The 15,178-nt window shown below is 36.4% G+C and overlaps 1 protein-coding gene and 1 non-coding gene across 2 annotated transcripts in view; both read left to right on the top strand.

Moving 5' to 3' along the window:
• IPO11 (importin 11) overlaps positions 1-15,178 on the top strand; it is a 210,218-nt gene that overhangs the window by 29,902 nt on the left and 165,138 nt on the right. The window contains exons 2-3 of the mRNA XM_087862132.1: positions 3,618-3,761; positions 6,593-6,693. Coding sequence (XP_087718258.1) covers positions 3,618-3,761; positions 6,593-6,693 — 245 coding nt within the window. The remainder of the gene's footprint in view (positions 1-3,617; positions 3,762-6,592; positions 6,694-15,178) is intronic.
• Positions 6,798-6,900, top strand: LOC123790622 (U6 spliceosomal RNA). Its single transcript, XR_006779150.2, has one exon. It is a non-coding gene; the product is annotated as a U6 spliceosomal RNA (small nuclear RNA).

Below are 15,178 nucleotides of genomic sequence, written 5' to 3'. Positions count from 1 at the left end.
ATATATGTGTATTGTGAACAATTATATATACCTGGGTTAGAATTGTATACTCTTTCAGGGGGCGTTTAGAAACAATGCTAGAGAATTCAGTAAATTGCTAAATGAATTTAGAATGGCTTCAGATAACTTGGTATAGGATTAGATGATCCAACTCTTTTTTTTTTTTTTAAGATTTTATTTATTATTTATTCGACAGAGATACAGACAGCCAGCGAGAGAGGGAACACAAGCAGGAGGAGTGGGAGAGGAAGAAGCAGGCTCATAGCGGAAGAGCCTGATGTGGGGCTCGATCCCATAAAGCCAGGATCACGCCCTGAGCTGAAGGCAGACGCTTAACCGCTGTGCCACCCAGGCGCCCCAGATGATCCAACTCTTAAGATCCTTTCTAACTCAGGGCTTATATTTTTATATTATATTTTATATTTGTTGATTTAGTTCATTTTCCCCCCACAGTATTTCTTGAATATACATTCATCTTTTAACTTGTAAAAAATGTTTTGGACACATATTTTTGGTGGCATATAAGATGATGTTCTGAGGTACTTAGCAATGAGTCAAAGAACTTTTTCATTTTTCTTCCTTTTGGTCTTAACTAGGGATAAAGGGGTTAATTCTTTTATAACACTTATTAATCTTTTAAAAACAAGGCAGAAGGGGGGGCATCTGAGTGGCTCATTCGGTTAAGCATCTGCCTTTGGCTCAGATTGTGATCCTAGGGTCCTGGGATCAAGCCCCGCATCAGGCTCCTGCTCAACAGGGAGCCTACTTCTTCCTCTGCCTGCCGCTCCCCCTGCTTGTGCGCTCTCTCTGACAAATAAATAAATAAAATCTTAAAAAAAAAAAAGAGTACATACCTCAGTATCATAAAAACAATCTATGAAAAACCCACAGCGAATATCATTCTCAATGGGGAAAAACTGAGAGCTTTTCCCCTAAGGTCAGGAACACGCAGGGATGTCCACTATCACCACAGTACTAGAAGTCCTAACCTTAGCAGTCGGACAATAAAAAGAAATAAAAGGCATCCGAATTGGCAGAGAAGAAGTCAAACTCTTACTCTTCGCAGATGATATGATACTTTATGTGGAAAACCCAAAAAACTCCACCCCAAAACTGCTGGAACTCATACAGGAATTCAGTAAAGTGGCAGGATATAAAATCAATGTAGAGAAGTCAGCGGCATTTTTATACACCAGCAACAGGACAGAAGAAAGAGAAATTAAGGAGTTGATCCCGTTTACAGTTGCACCCCAAACCGTAAGATACTAGGAATAAATCTAACCAAAGAGGCATCTTAAGAATCTGTACTCAGAAAACTATAGAATACGCATGAGAGAAATTGTGGAAGACACAAAGAAATGGAAAAACATTCCATGCTCTTGGATTGGAAGAACAAATTTTGTGAAAATGTCTATGCTACCTAGAGCAATCTATACGTTTAATCCAATACCTATCAAAATACCATCAACTTTTGTCACAGAAATGGAACAAATAATCCTAAAATTTGTGTGGAACCAGAAAAGACCCCGAATAGCCAGAGGAATGTTGAAAAAGAAAAGCAAAGCTGGTGGCATCACAATTGCGGACTTCATGCTGTATTACAAGGCTGTAATCATCAAGGCAGTATGGTACTGGCACAATAACAAATACATAGGTCAGTGGAACAGGATAGATAGCCCAGAAATGGAACGTCAACTCTCTGGTCAATTGATCTGCAACAAAGCAGGAAACAATGTCCAGTGGAAAAAAGACAGTCTCTTCAACAAATGGTCTTGGGAAAATTGGACAGCCACACGCAGAAGAATGAAACTAGACCATTTACTTAGAGCACACACAAAAATAGACTCAAAATGGTTGAAAGACTTAAACGTGAGACAGGAATCCATCAAAATCCTTGAGGAGAACACAGGCAGCAACCTTCGACCTCAGCCACAGCAACTTCTTCCTAGACACATAGCCAAGATAGGGGAAGCAAGGGCAAAAATGAAAGATTGGGACTTCATCAAGTTAAAAAGCTTTTGTACAGCAAAGGAAACAGTCAACAAAACCAAAGACATTGGACAGAATGGGAGAAGATATTTGCAAATGACATATCAGATAAAGGGCTAGAATCCAAAATCTATAAAGAACTTATCAAACTCAACACCCAAAGAACAAATAATCCAATCAAGAAATGGGCAGAAGACATGAACAGACATTTCTGCAAAGAAGACATCGAAATGGCCAACAGACACATGAAAAAGTGCTTAATATTATTCAGCAATATATATAATGGGAAATATAAATCAAAATCACAATGAGATACCACCTCACACCAGTCAAAATGGCTAAAATTAACAAGTCAGGAAATGACATGCTGGCAAGCGTGTGGAGAAAGGGGAACCCTCCTCCACTGTTGGTGGGAATGCAAGCTGGTGCAGCCACTCTGGAAAACAGTATGGAGGTTCCTCAAAAAGTTGAAAATAGAGCTACCCTATGACCCAGGAATTGCACTACTGGGTCTTTACTCCAAGGATAAAAATGTAGTGATCTGAAAGGGCACATGCGCCCCAATGTTTATAGCAGCAGTGTGCACAAGAGACAAACTATGGAAAGAGCCTAGATGTCCATCGACAGATGGATAAAGAAGATTTGGTGTATACACACACACACACACACACACACTGGAATATTATACAGCCACCAAAACTTGGCATATGCAACGATGTGGAGGGAACTAGAGGGTATTATGCTAAGTGAAATAAGTCAATCAGAGAAAGACAATTATATGATCTCACTGATAATGTGGAATTTGAGAAACAAAGTAGAGGATAATAGGGGAAGAGAGGAAAAAATGAAATAAGACGAAACCAGAGAGGGAGATACACCATAAGAGACTCTTAATCTCAGGAAACAAACGAGGGTTGCTGGAGTGGAGGGGGTGGGAGGGATGGGGTGGCTGGGTGATGGACACTGGGGAGGGTATGTGCTACGGTGAGCGCTGTGAATTGTGTAAGACTGAAGAATCACAGACCTGTACCCCTGAAACAAATAATACATTATATCTTAAAAAAAAGAAAGAAAAAAGAAAACATTGTGCTTAGTCTTAGGCACACAGTGATACTCAATTAGAATTAAGTAGTTTTGGTATTTGAGTGTGGATTTCTTGTTCGTTCCCAGTTCACTATTACCTTCTATTTATGGGACAGTGAAGGCAGTTTCCATCAGAAATAAATTGATTTGGGGATGCCTGGGTGGCTCAGTTGGTTAAGCGTCTGCCTTCAGTCCAGGTCACGATCCCAGGGTTCTGGGATCGAGTCCTGCATCGGGCTCCTTGCTCAGCAGGAAGCCTGCTTTTCCCTCTGCCTGTTTCTCCCCCTGCTCGTGTTCTCTCTCTGACAAACAAATAAATAAAAATCTTAAAAAAATGAATTGATTTAAGCAAAAGCGATTTGAATTACCGGAATTTTAGAGTATAGGTGATACATAGTAAAAATAGAAATCCAGTAGAAACGTGCAAGAGTAGGTAAATGATTGAAGGATGGGAGTAATTCAGAACATTGAAGCTTTTTCTCCATTTATGTTATTGTTAGTTTTTTATTTATGTTTATTCAAGTATGTTAACTTATCGTTACCAGGTTTCCATGGATCTCAATAGTGCCAGCACTGTTGTTCTTCAGGTCTTAACACAGGCCACCAGTCAGGATACTGCTGTGTTAAAACCAGCAGAGGAGCAGTTGAAACAGTGGGAGACACAGCCAGGTTTCTATTCAGTGTTGTTGGTAAGTTCTGAAATAGTTTACTATTGTTTTTAATATACTATTGTTTTTAATAAAATGAGACACTGTTATTTTGGTTGTTCTAAGAATCTACTTGTATTGGTGGTTTACTTTAGTGAAACTGATTAACTGTCATTGCCACTGCCATGTATTAATTCAAGGCATGGCTCTTTTAGGGTGTTGAAATATTTGTTGATTGTTGAATAAATAATTGAGTAGGGTATTGGTAGTTTCTGCTCAAAAGGCAGCACTGTGCCGATATTCTATTCTGCATGTTCATGCTGAGCTCAGCCTGTAGGTGGTACACTTTCATGTTTTGTCTTCATTCTTGCCCTACTTAATTTATGTTGTCAGAGTTGTTCACGTCTCTCCATGCACCATCCGTCTGGTCTCCCTTGCTCACTGTGTTACTTTAAAGCATCGTTTTCTTCTAAAAATCTCATTTTCTTGACACATTTGTTCTTTCCCTGTGTAATAATGGAAAATAGTATAGCAATTAACAATATATGCTTTAACTAAAATTTACTAGGAGTTCAAGGCTTTTGGTTAATCAAAATTATTTTCTCGATGCCAGAATAAAAGAATGTCTTTTTGTATTGAGGGTCTTTTTTTTTTTCTGAGAATTTCAGAACTCTGGTTAATGTTTGAGATTTGCTTTTGGCAAGGGCAGTGAGGCTACCAGTTGGATCACAAACTTGATCGAGTTTTGGGACTGGGTTGCAAATGCAAAATAAAACTGTTTACCGTATCTTGTAAAAATAGAAAATTGTAGAGGTTGACGTATGTGTTTTTTATTTCATGGCTAAAATATTTGAATTATTTGGTAAACTTAAGAAGATACTGGTCATGTCTAGGGTCATACTTGATATTCTGAATGTAACATGAAATCTGGGTATTTGGCTTAGTAGAAAAAAAGTAAAACAGATTGAGTAAAAAAATTTTTTTCCTTAAAACATTGATTTTTAAAGATACTAAAGAAAATATTCTGTCCTTATTGAGATAATCCCAGTATCATGTTTGTAAAATTTGGGTGCAGTATAAATCTCTAGAATATTTCTGAGTATCTTTATTTTTCATATGCTTATTTAAATGAATATGCTGTATAATTTGTCTTGTGTTTTTTCAGGCCAAAATATAAAACACTTCAATGTTTCTTACTTTGGTTACTCCTGGACCTTAAAAAAACCAATAGGCTTTTAACTATTGACTTTTTGTGCAATGTATGAATTATTAATAATACTAAGTGCCTAAGCCTTTTGTTTTTATATTTATTACCTCTACTTTTCTTAGAGGGGTAGTAAAATTGCTTTAGATGGAGTAGATTGTATTTATAATAGATGCCTTTACCTAAGGTAAAGGCAGGAATTTTTAATTTTTCCCCTACTCACTGTCTTGGCACTTTTAATCTGTTGTAGCCTTAGCTGTTCTTTCTAGTTTAGAGGTCCTGAATTTGTGTATTTGATCCTCAAATTTGTGTTCCAGTCCTGTTGTTCAAAATACTTAAGGACTGTTTCTACTTGGATTCACACCTGCAGCTTGACTTTCCTTGGTTACCTGAGTGCAGCCGGGACAGGCTGATATCCACCATCTTTCCACAGCATTCCCACATTACCTCCAATCGTTCATTTGCTCCATGGATATTTATGACTCAGTCTATTGTGGAAGGTCGACATGTTAAGTGTTAAAATCGAATGTGATTAATATGGTGGGAGAAGTTCATTTTTTGGAAAGATGACTCAAAAGAAGGTCTCTGACTTAGTTGTCAGGGGTGTTAAGGATTAAGTGGGCATTACACAACTATCCTTGTAATTTTTTTTTTCTTATGTACACGATTTTTAAAAAATGGAATTATAGTATACGTGCCTGTTTTTGATAGCTTACATGTGGTGTTTTTCTATATTAAGGAACATATATCTACATCATTGCTTTTGATTTTGAGGTTGTCCCACACAAGGTTGTGTTTAAGAGGTCACCTCTGGGGATTTGAGTTGTTTTTGGTCTGAGGTGTAGTGCAGTTTAAGTCAGTCAGCATATTCCTACGTTTGCCCTATGTACCCACTATTCTAGGTACTTTTTTTTTTTTTTTAAGGAAATAAAACACTTTAATTCTGTCTTTGTCATGTTTTAAATTACAGTATTAATATTTTTTAATTTTTATTTCCATATACAAATGTTATAAATTTTTGATAATGTTAATAAATTTTTGGTAAAAATGTGTAAAGGTCACAGAACAGTTGTAATTTTCACCTTGACGATTAATGTTCTTGCGTGTTTAGCTCGCACAGTCATTTCTGTGATCTCCCACTGCTCTGAAAAAATAAGGACTGCCTGTATTCGGGTTAATGTTCTGCTGTCAGACTTATTTGTAAGCATAATTGTTTTGATGAGGATACTTGGAAATAGTTCATTTCATAGCATGTGCTAAGAACCCAGGGGCGTTGAGTCCTTAGAATCTTTGAATATATGCTTTGATGCGTCTGTTTCTTTTTAATTGAGAAGGTTTTTATTTCAGTGTTTGTATGTGTGTAGGTTGTGATACACGGTTAGGTTTGTTTCTGAGTTTAATTTTTTATTCTGAAAATTTTCAAACATACCTAAAGGTAGACTAGTTTAGTGAGTCACAGATATTTATTACTCAGCTTAAAGAATTAACATACTTCTACCAGGTATGCTTTCTTATATGAATTGTGGAGCTATAGATATTTAGAACATATCTCTGTAGCGATAAAATTTGAGTGAAACATTTAAAGTATTATCTGTACTTTATTATGGGTATAATAATTTTACTTTAACTAATGACATACTTATTTTAATACTGTGTTTTTTATTTACAGAATATTTTCACAAACCACACTCTGGATATAAATGTAAGGTGGCTTGCCGTGCTGTATTTTAAGAATGGAATTGATCGTTATTGGAGACGTGTAGCGCCTCAGTAAGTTCTGTCACTCTTCCTTTCCCAGCGTAATCCTTTTCAGATTCAGGGACATAGAAGAACGTTCCTATTAATCTTTATTCTTCACGTGGCAGAATGCATGTGTGCTTATTTCAGCACACGTACTAAAATTGGAACAGTGCAGGGAAGGTTAGCACGGTCCCTGTGTAGGATGACATTCGCATTCGTGAAGAGTGTGATATTTAAAAGAAAATGTGTTAACTACCGAAGAAGTAAAATGTTCTGCATACGTCATTGTTCATATTGCTTTTCTCCCTGAGTTTTTTTTTATCTGGGGAGGGATGTTGTGAATTTCTTGTCCTCTGCTTTTGAGGATATCTAATACTATGGGCACAAAACAAATGCTGAGTGAATGAGTCATGTTGAAAAAGTCTTTTTTTTTTTTTTTTTTTTTTTTAAGAGAAGTATGAGGTTAGTTAGGATTTTGAAAAAAAGTCATTGAGAAGAAAACCCCAGGTCATTTCTGAGCCAGCTGGATGTTAATTTCCAAGTCTTCTGCATAATTTCCTTTGTGGGAGGAATGGGGTAGTAGACATTTGTAATCTCATCAGATTTGGTTATAATTGCTCCGTAGATGGTTAAGCAAACAGATTTCTCTTAATAGTTAGTTACATGTTATATGGTTGATAGAAATGCAGTGTAGACATGACTCTGGATTTTGTTTGATAGAACGTAGTGAACTTTGCCAAAGAAGTAACATGGTCTTTGTTCTCCAGCAGATGGCACTGTAGCTCTTTATGTTCTTACATTCCTAAGTCCTTTAAAAACCATAAACCTGTCTGGGGACTTCAAGATGCATATAAAATATGCCCTTGAATAATATCAGAAGCAACTAGAATATTTTAAGGCTGCACTTAGGATACTGTAATGTAAAGCAAACCCTTTGTCTTATTTTAGAATTCATAATTTTGAGAGAAATGAAGTATTTAGTCATGAGAAATTGTGTGTAACCGAGTTCCTGGAGCCATTGCAGCAGTGCGCACTCCTCTCCTGCTGTGTCTAGGTAAATTCTAGGTGCCTCCCAAAGTGCATTTCGTCTTGCAGTTATATGGAGAATATGGTGATAAATGACAGCTTTGGAAGGGAGACATTGATGTTCCTAATTAATCCTAATTAATTAGATACTATACAGTTTCTACTTGGAGTATAATCTGACTTCATCTAAAGATAGTATGTGCATGAAATTAAAGGTGCACTATTAGCTGTGTTTTCTAGGTTAATAGCTTGTTTCTTTAACATCTATATATTTTCTTGCATATTCACTCTCTATTTTGGTAGCTAGTCATTGTATTATATTCTCTTAGTTAAAGTTATAAAAACTCTTGAAGCTGGCTTCCTGGCATAGAGGAAAACTTGAATTTCAAACTTGAAGCAAAAAAATTTAGTAGAAAGCATGATTTCACGGGTTTGGTAATAGAAGGGAGCTATCGAAGTTGGAAAGTACAGCACAGTCATAAAAGCACTAAAGAGATCCTTTCTCATGGGAAAGCACAGACTTGCCTTAGGCATGCATTCTTTTCCCCTGAATGTTTATCTTAATCTTGTTTGCTCGTTTGTTTACTCACCTTGAATAAATCACTGTTAAGGTTTAAAGAAACTTTTATGGAAGTATAATATAGAACATAACTGAAAAAGTGCATAAATGGTAGGTACAGTTAGAATGTTGGTAATGTGGCCACATCCATGTAACCACCCCTCGGGCTAGGTGGAACATGACTAGTGCCCGAGAAGCCGCCTGCCTGCCCCTCACAGCCACCTATCCACCCCCTCTCCAGCAGCATTTGACATCTCTCACCCTAGATTAGCTTAACCTGTTTCTGAACTTCATACAAATGGAAGGCTTATAGTATATGTTGTTTTGTGTCTGACTTTTATTCATTATTACACTTGTGAGATTGATCCATGTAGTTGCATGAAAAGCTCACTCTTAGGTAGGAGTAAAACATTCCATTTTAGGAACATCCCATATCTATTCGTTCTACTGCTGATGGGCATTAAGGTTGTTCCTAGTTTTTGGCTATTAAAAATAATGCTTCTTTGAAAACTCTTTTGCATGTCATATGACACATAAGTGTGCACTTTATTGTCACGTATGGTCAGATGCTGGGTTCAGCTTTAGTAGATACTGTCACTTGGTTTTCACAGTATTAGTACTAGTGTACACTTCACCAGCAGCGTATCAGTGGTGGCATTCGTTCCACATTCTCACAGCATGCTTGCTCTTAGCTGTCATTTAGGTAGTTTTTCCATTTTTCTAATGAACAATGAGTACCTTTTTTATACACTAATTAGTCATTCGGATATCCTGTTTTATGATGGGCCTGCCATTTGTACATTAAAAAATGGGCTACTTTATTGATTTGTGGGACTTTGTATATATTTTGGACTTAGGTCCTTTGCTGAAAATACGTATTGAAAATATTTCCTTGTGCTTTGTCATGTGCCTTTCAGTTTCTTACGTTTTTTGTTGAAGAGAAGTTCTTAATTTTAATGAGGCTCAGTTTAGCTAGTTTTATATTTAATTCTTTGGGGGGCCCATTTACAAAAATTTTGCTCCTTCCAAGATTACGAAAATAATCTCTGTTTTCTTCTAGAAGCTTTGTTCCATGTTTCACAGTTCTGTGTGTTATCTGTCTGCAGGTGACTTCTTTGTAAGGTGTGTATGCGAAGGAGGGGCAGCCGCAGGTATTCTTGCCCTGTCCCATTTCAGTGGTTCCCTTGTTAGAAATCAGGCTTTGCAGCTGTAATGATCTGGTTTTGGATTCTCTGTTTTGTCCTTTGGCCTTTCTGTCTTTGCTTTAGTTGTTACATTTCATAAGTCTTGTTGTACTTTCTATTACTTTTTTGGAATTAATTTGCTGTTTTCTAGTTTTTTGAAATGGAAGCATAGATAATTGATTTTTACTTCTTATACATGCATTTAAAACTGTAGGGCTTTTCTTGTAATCTTAGCTTTAATTCAGTTTTATTACCATTCAGTTAAAAACTATTTAAAAATTCCTCCTGTGATTTCTTTTTAGACCCATGGGTTAATTAGAAGTATATTGCTTAATTTCTGGCATGTGGGGCTTTTTAGTTTTTTTTTTTTTTTTTTTGTTACTGATTTCATCCTTTGAAATGTGCTGTCTTGTTTAGTAATCTCAGCATATGGTATTTTGGTAAATGTTTTATGTGCCCTTGAGAGGAATTTGTGTTTTGCTGTTGTGGATTGTAATGTTTGATATATGTGATTTAGGTCACATTTATCATTTATGCTACTCACGCCTTCTATATCCTTGCTGATTTTGTTGCTACATTTTTCATCATTTTCTGAGAGAGGTAGGTTAATCTCTAGGTATGATTATGGACTTGGTTATTCTTTACATTCTGTTTTTGCTGTCTGTGTATTGAGGCTATATTATTCAGGTCATAAAGGTTAAGTAAGGGTCATTATGTTTTTGTGGAATTGACCTTGTCCTTATTATGAAACGTTCCTCTTTATTTCTAGTAATGTGTTTCGGCTTCCAGTTTGTCTAATTTTAATACAGGCACATCAACCATCTTATGGTTGCATGGTATATCTTGTTCTGCTTTTTTCTTTCACTATTTCTTTGTTTTTCTATTTAAAATGTCCCTGGTATACAAAGCAGCAAGTAGTTGGGTTTTGTTTTTTATCAAATTAGATAAATGTCATCTTTTAATTTTAGTATTATGTTGATTTACATTTGTTGTAATTAAAGATAAAGTTGGGGTTAAAGCCATCATCCGCTATTTGTTTTCCATTTGATATTTTCCCCCTTTTTTCTTTCTTGCCCTCCTTTGGATTATTCAGGAAATTTAGTGTTACTCACTATTTTTTCCCCGAGGTTATTAGGACACTTTTTTTACCCAACTGATTTTTCTTGAGCTTATAATACGCATCCTCTACTTATTATAGCTTATCTTTATATTAGTAGTTTACTTTTTCTAGGTAATGTAACCTTATACTTTGACTCCATTTATGCTTTCCTGTCTTTTATTTTTGTTGTGGTTGAATACTTTAATTCTACATATATTCTAAACTCCACGACATACTATTTTATATTGTTTTGCCAGTAGTATTCCTTTTTTAAAAAAAAATTAATTCCAGTATAAAGTACAGTGTTACGTTACTTTCAGGTGTATGTATAATATAGTGATTCAACAATTCTGTACTCAGTGCTCATCATGATAAATGTACTCTTAATCCCCTTCACCTTAATCATATCATCCATTCCCCACCCTTCTCCCTTCTAGGAACCCCAGTTTGTTTTCTTTTTTTTTTTTTTTTTAAAGATTTTATTTATTTATTTGACATAGAGAGACAGCCAGTGAGAGGGAACACAAGCAGGGGGAGTGGGAGAGGAAGAAGCAGGCTCATAGCGGAGGAGCCTGATGGGGCCTCGATCCCAGAACGCTGGGATCACGCCCTGAGCCGAAGGCAGACGCTTAATGACTGCGCCACCCAGGCACCCCCCCAGTTTGTTTTCTATAGTTAAGACTGTTCCTTGGTTTGTCTCTCTTGTTCTTTGTTTTCTTTCTTCAATTACACATATGAGTAAAATCATGTGGTATTTGTCTTTCTCAGAATGGCTAATTTGGCTTAGCATTATACTCTCTGGATTCATCCATGTTGTTGCAAATGTCAAGATTTCTTTCTTTTGTTATGGCTGAGTAGTATTCTTGTTTCCGTGTGTGTGTGTGTGTGTGTGTGTGTGTGTGTGTGTGTGTGTACACATACCACATCTTTATCCAGTCATTTGTCAGTAGACACTTGGGCTGCTTCTATAATTTACTATTGTAAAGAATGCAGTAAACATAGGGATGCAAATAACTTCGAATTAGTGTCTCTGTAGTCTTTGTGTAAATAAGCAGTGGCAGAATTACTGCATCATATGGTAATTCTGTGTTTATAGAAAACAGTATGGTGTCTCCACAAAAAAATAGTGTCTGCCCCAGTTTGCATTCCCACCAACAGTGCACGAGGGTTCCTTTTTCTCCATATTCTAGCCCAGACTTGTTTCCTGTCTTTTTGATTTTAACCATTCTGACACCTATGAGAGGTGAAATCTCATTGTGGTTTTGATTTGCATTTTTCTGATGGTTAGGGATATTGAGCATCTTTTCATGAGTCTGTTGGCCATCCGTATGTCTGCTTTGGAGAAATGTCTTTTCATGTCTTTTGCCCATGTTTTGATTGGATTATTTGGGGGTTTTTATGTGTGAAGTTGTATAAGTATTTTATAGATTTTTTTTTATTTTTTTTAAAGATTTTATTTATTCGACAGAGATAGAGACAGCCAGCGAGAGAGGGAACACAAGCAGGGGGAGTGGGAGAGGAAGAAGCAGGCTCCCAGCAGAAGAGCCTGATGTGGGGCTCGATCCCAGATCGCCGGGATCACACCCTGAGCCAAAGGCAGACGCTTAACCGCTGTGCCACCCAGGCGCCCCAAGATTTTAAATACTAACCCTTTATCAGATATATCATTTCCCAATATCTTCTCCCATTCAGAAGGTTGTCTTTTAGTTTTATTAATTGCTTTCTTTGCTCTGCAGGAGCTTTTTATTTTGTTGTCATCCCAGTAGTTTGTTTTTGTTTACCTTTACTCAGGAGGAATATCTAGGAAAATTTTGCTATGCCGAGTGTCAGAGAAATTACTGCCTGTGCTCTGTTGTGGGATTTTTGTGGTTTCAGGTCTCACATTTAGGTCTTTAAACCATTTTGAGTTTATTTTTGTGGATGGTGTAAGAAAGTGGTCCAGTTTCATTCTTTTGCATATAGTTGTCCAGTTTTCCCAGCACTATTTGTTGAAAATACTTTTTCCCATTGCACATTCGTGCCTCCTTTGTCAAAGATTAATTGACTATATAATTGTGGGTTTATTTCTGAGCTCTCTTTTCTGTTCCATTTGTCTGTTGATCTGTGTGTCTGTTTTTGTACCATTATCATACTGGTTTGATTAATAGAGCTTTGTAGTGTATCTTGAAATCTGTGATTGTGATGCCTCCAGTTTTGTCCTTCTTTTTCATGTATTGCTTAGGCAACTTAGAATCTTTTATGGTTCAGTACAGATTTTAGGATTATTTGTTCTAGGTCTGTGAAAAATGCTGTTGGTATTTTGATAGGGATTGCATTCAGTCTGTAGATTGCTTTGTTGCTTTGGGTAGTATGGACATTTTGAGAATATTTGTTCTCCCAATCTGTGAACGTGGAATATCTTTCCATTTCCTTGTGTCCCCTTCAATTTCTTTCATCATCGTTTTATAATTTTCATAGTACAGGTCTTTCATCTCCTTGGCTAAATTTATTCCTAGGTATTTTTATTATTTTTGGTGCAGTTGTAAATGGGATTTTTAAAATTTCTCTTTCTACTCCTCATTATTATTTTGTAGAAATAGACCAGATTTCTGTATATTGATTTTGTATCCTGTGACTTTACTGAATTTGTTTGAGTTCTAGTAGTTTTTTGGTGGAGTCTTTAGTGTTTTCTATGTATAGTATCATGTCATCTCCAAATAGTGAAAGTTTTACTTCCTTACCAATTTACAGGTCTTTTCTTTCTTTCTCTTGGCTGGTTGTTATGGCTAGGTCTTCCCGTACTGTGTTGAATAACACTGGTGAGAGTGGACATCCTTATCTTGTTCCTGATCTTAGGGGGAAAGCTTTCAGTTTTTCACCATTGAAGATGATATTAGCTGTGGGTTTTTCATAGATGGCCTTCATTATGTTGAGGTATGTTCCTTCTGAACCTATTTTGTTGAGGGTTTTTATCACAAATGGGTGTTGTACTTTGACAGGTGCTTCTGCATTTCCTGAAAGGATCATACGATTTTTATCCTTTCTCTTATTGATATCATATATCATGTTGCTTGATTTGTGAATACTAAAGCACCCTTGTATCCCAGGAATAGATCTCACTTGATTGTGGCAAATGAATTTTTACTGTATGGTTAGATTTGATTTGCTAATATTCTGTTGAGGCTTTTGAGTCTATGTTCATCAGAGATTTTGGCCCGTAGTTCTCTTTTTTTTTTTTTTTTGTAGTATCTTTATTTGGTTTTGGTATTAGGGTAATGCTGGCCTCATGGAATGAATTGGGAAGCTTCCCTTCTCTATCTTTTGGAATAGTTTGAGAAGAATGGGTATTGACTTTTCTTTAAGTGTTTGATAGAATTTGCCTATGAAGCCATCTGATCCTAAACTTTGGCTTGTAGGGAGTTTTTTGATTACTGATTCAATTTCATTCCTGGTAATCAGTCTTTAAAAAATTTTATATTTCTTCCTGATTCAGTTTTGGGAAGTTATATGTTTCTAGGAATTTATCCATTTTTTTCTAAGTTGTCCATTTTGTTGGCATTTAATTTTTCATAATACTGTTTTATAATATTTTGTATTTCTGTGGTGTTGGTTATTCTTGTTTATTTCTGAGTTTGAGTCCTCTCTTTTTTTCTGGTCTGGCTAAAGGTTTTTCAGTTTTGTTGATCTTTTCAAAGAACCACCTCCTGGCTTCATTGATGTGTTTATTGTTTTTATAATTTCTATTTCATTTACTTCTGCTCCAATCTTTATTATTTCCTTCCTTCTACTGGTTGGGTTTTGTTTGTTTTCCAGCTCTTTTAGATGTAAGGTTAGGTTGCTTATTTGAGACTTTTCCGGCTTCTTGATGTAGGCCTGTGTGACTATAAACTTCCCTCTTCATCCCAAAGGTTTTGGGCCATTGTGTTTTCATTTTCATGTCTATGTACTTTTTTATTTCCTCTTTGATTTCTTGGTTGACCCATTCATTGTTTAGTAGTATGTTATTTAACGTCCCTGTATTTGTGTTCTTTCTAGATTTAATTGAGATTGATTTCTAGTTTCATAATGTTGTGCTCAGAAAGGATGCCTGTATGACTTCAGTGTTTTTGAATTTGTTGAGGCTTGTTTTGTGGCCTAGTAGGTGATCTGTTCTAGAGATCATGTTCCATGTGCACTTGAAAAGAATGTATATTCTGCTGCTTTAGGATGGAATGTTCTGAATATATTTATTAGGTGTACTTGGTCCAGTGTCTCATACAGAGTCACTGTTTCCTTGTTGATTTTCTGTTTGGATGATCTGTCCATTGATGTAAGTGGAGTGTTAAAGTCCCTTACTGTTAATTGTATTACTGTCAGTTACTTCCTTTATGTTAGTTATTAGCTGCTTTAAGTATTTGGGTGCTCCCATGTTGGGGGCATAAATATTTACAATTGTTAAATCTTTTTTTTTTTTTTATTTTGTTTATTTATTTGAGAGAGAGAGCACATGTGAGAGGGCACGAGAGAGAGCATGAGAGAGACAGAATGGCTGTGACAGAGGAAGAGGGAGAGAGAGAAGCAGACTCCCCGCTGAGCAGGGAGCCCAGTGCGGGGCTCGATCCCAGAACCCCAATACAATGACCTGAGCTCAAGGCAGACGCTTAACTAACTGAGCCACCCGAGTGCCCC

The sequence above is a fragment of the Ursus americanus genome, chromosome 5 (assembly GCF_024610735.1).
Source record: "Ursus americanus isolate L20-20 chromosome 5, mUrsAme1.1.p, whole genome shotgun sequence".
NCBI lineage: Eukaryota > Metazoa > Chordata > Mammalia > Carnivora > Ursidae > Ursus > Ursus americanus.
Note: the sequence above shows the minus strand (reverse complement) of the source record. Positions and strands in the feature narration are given on the sequence as shown.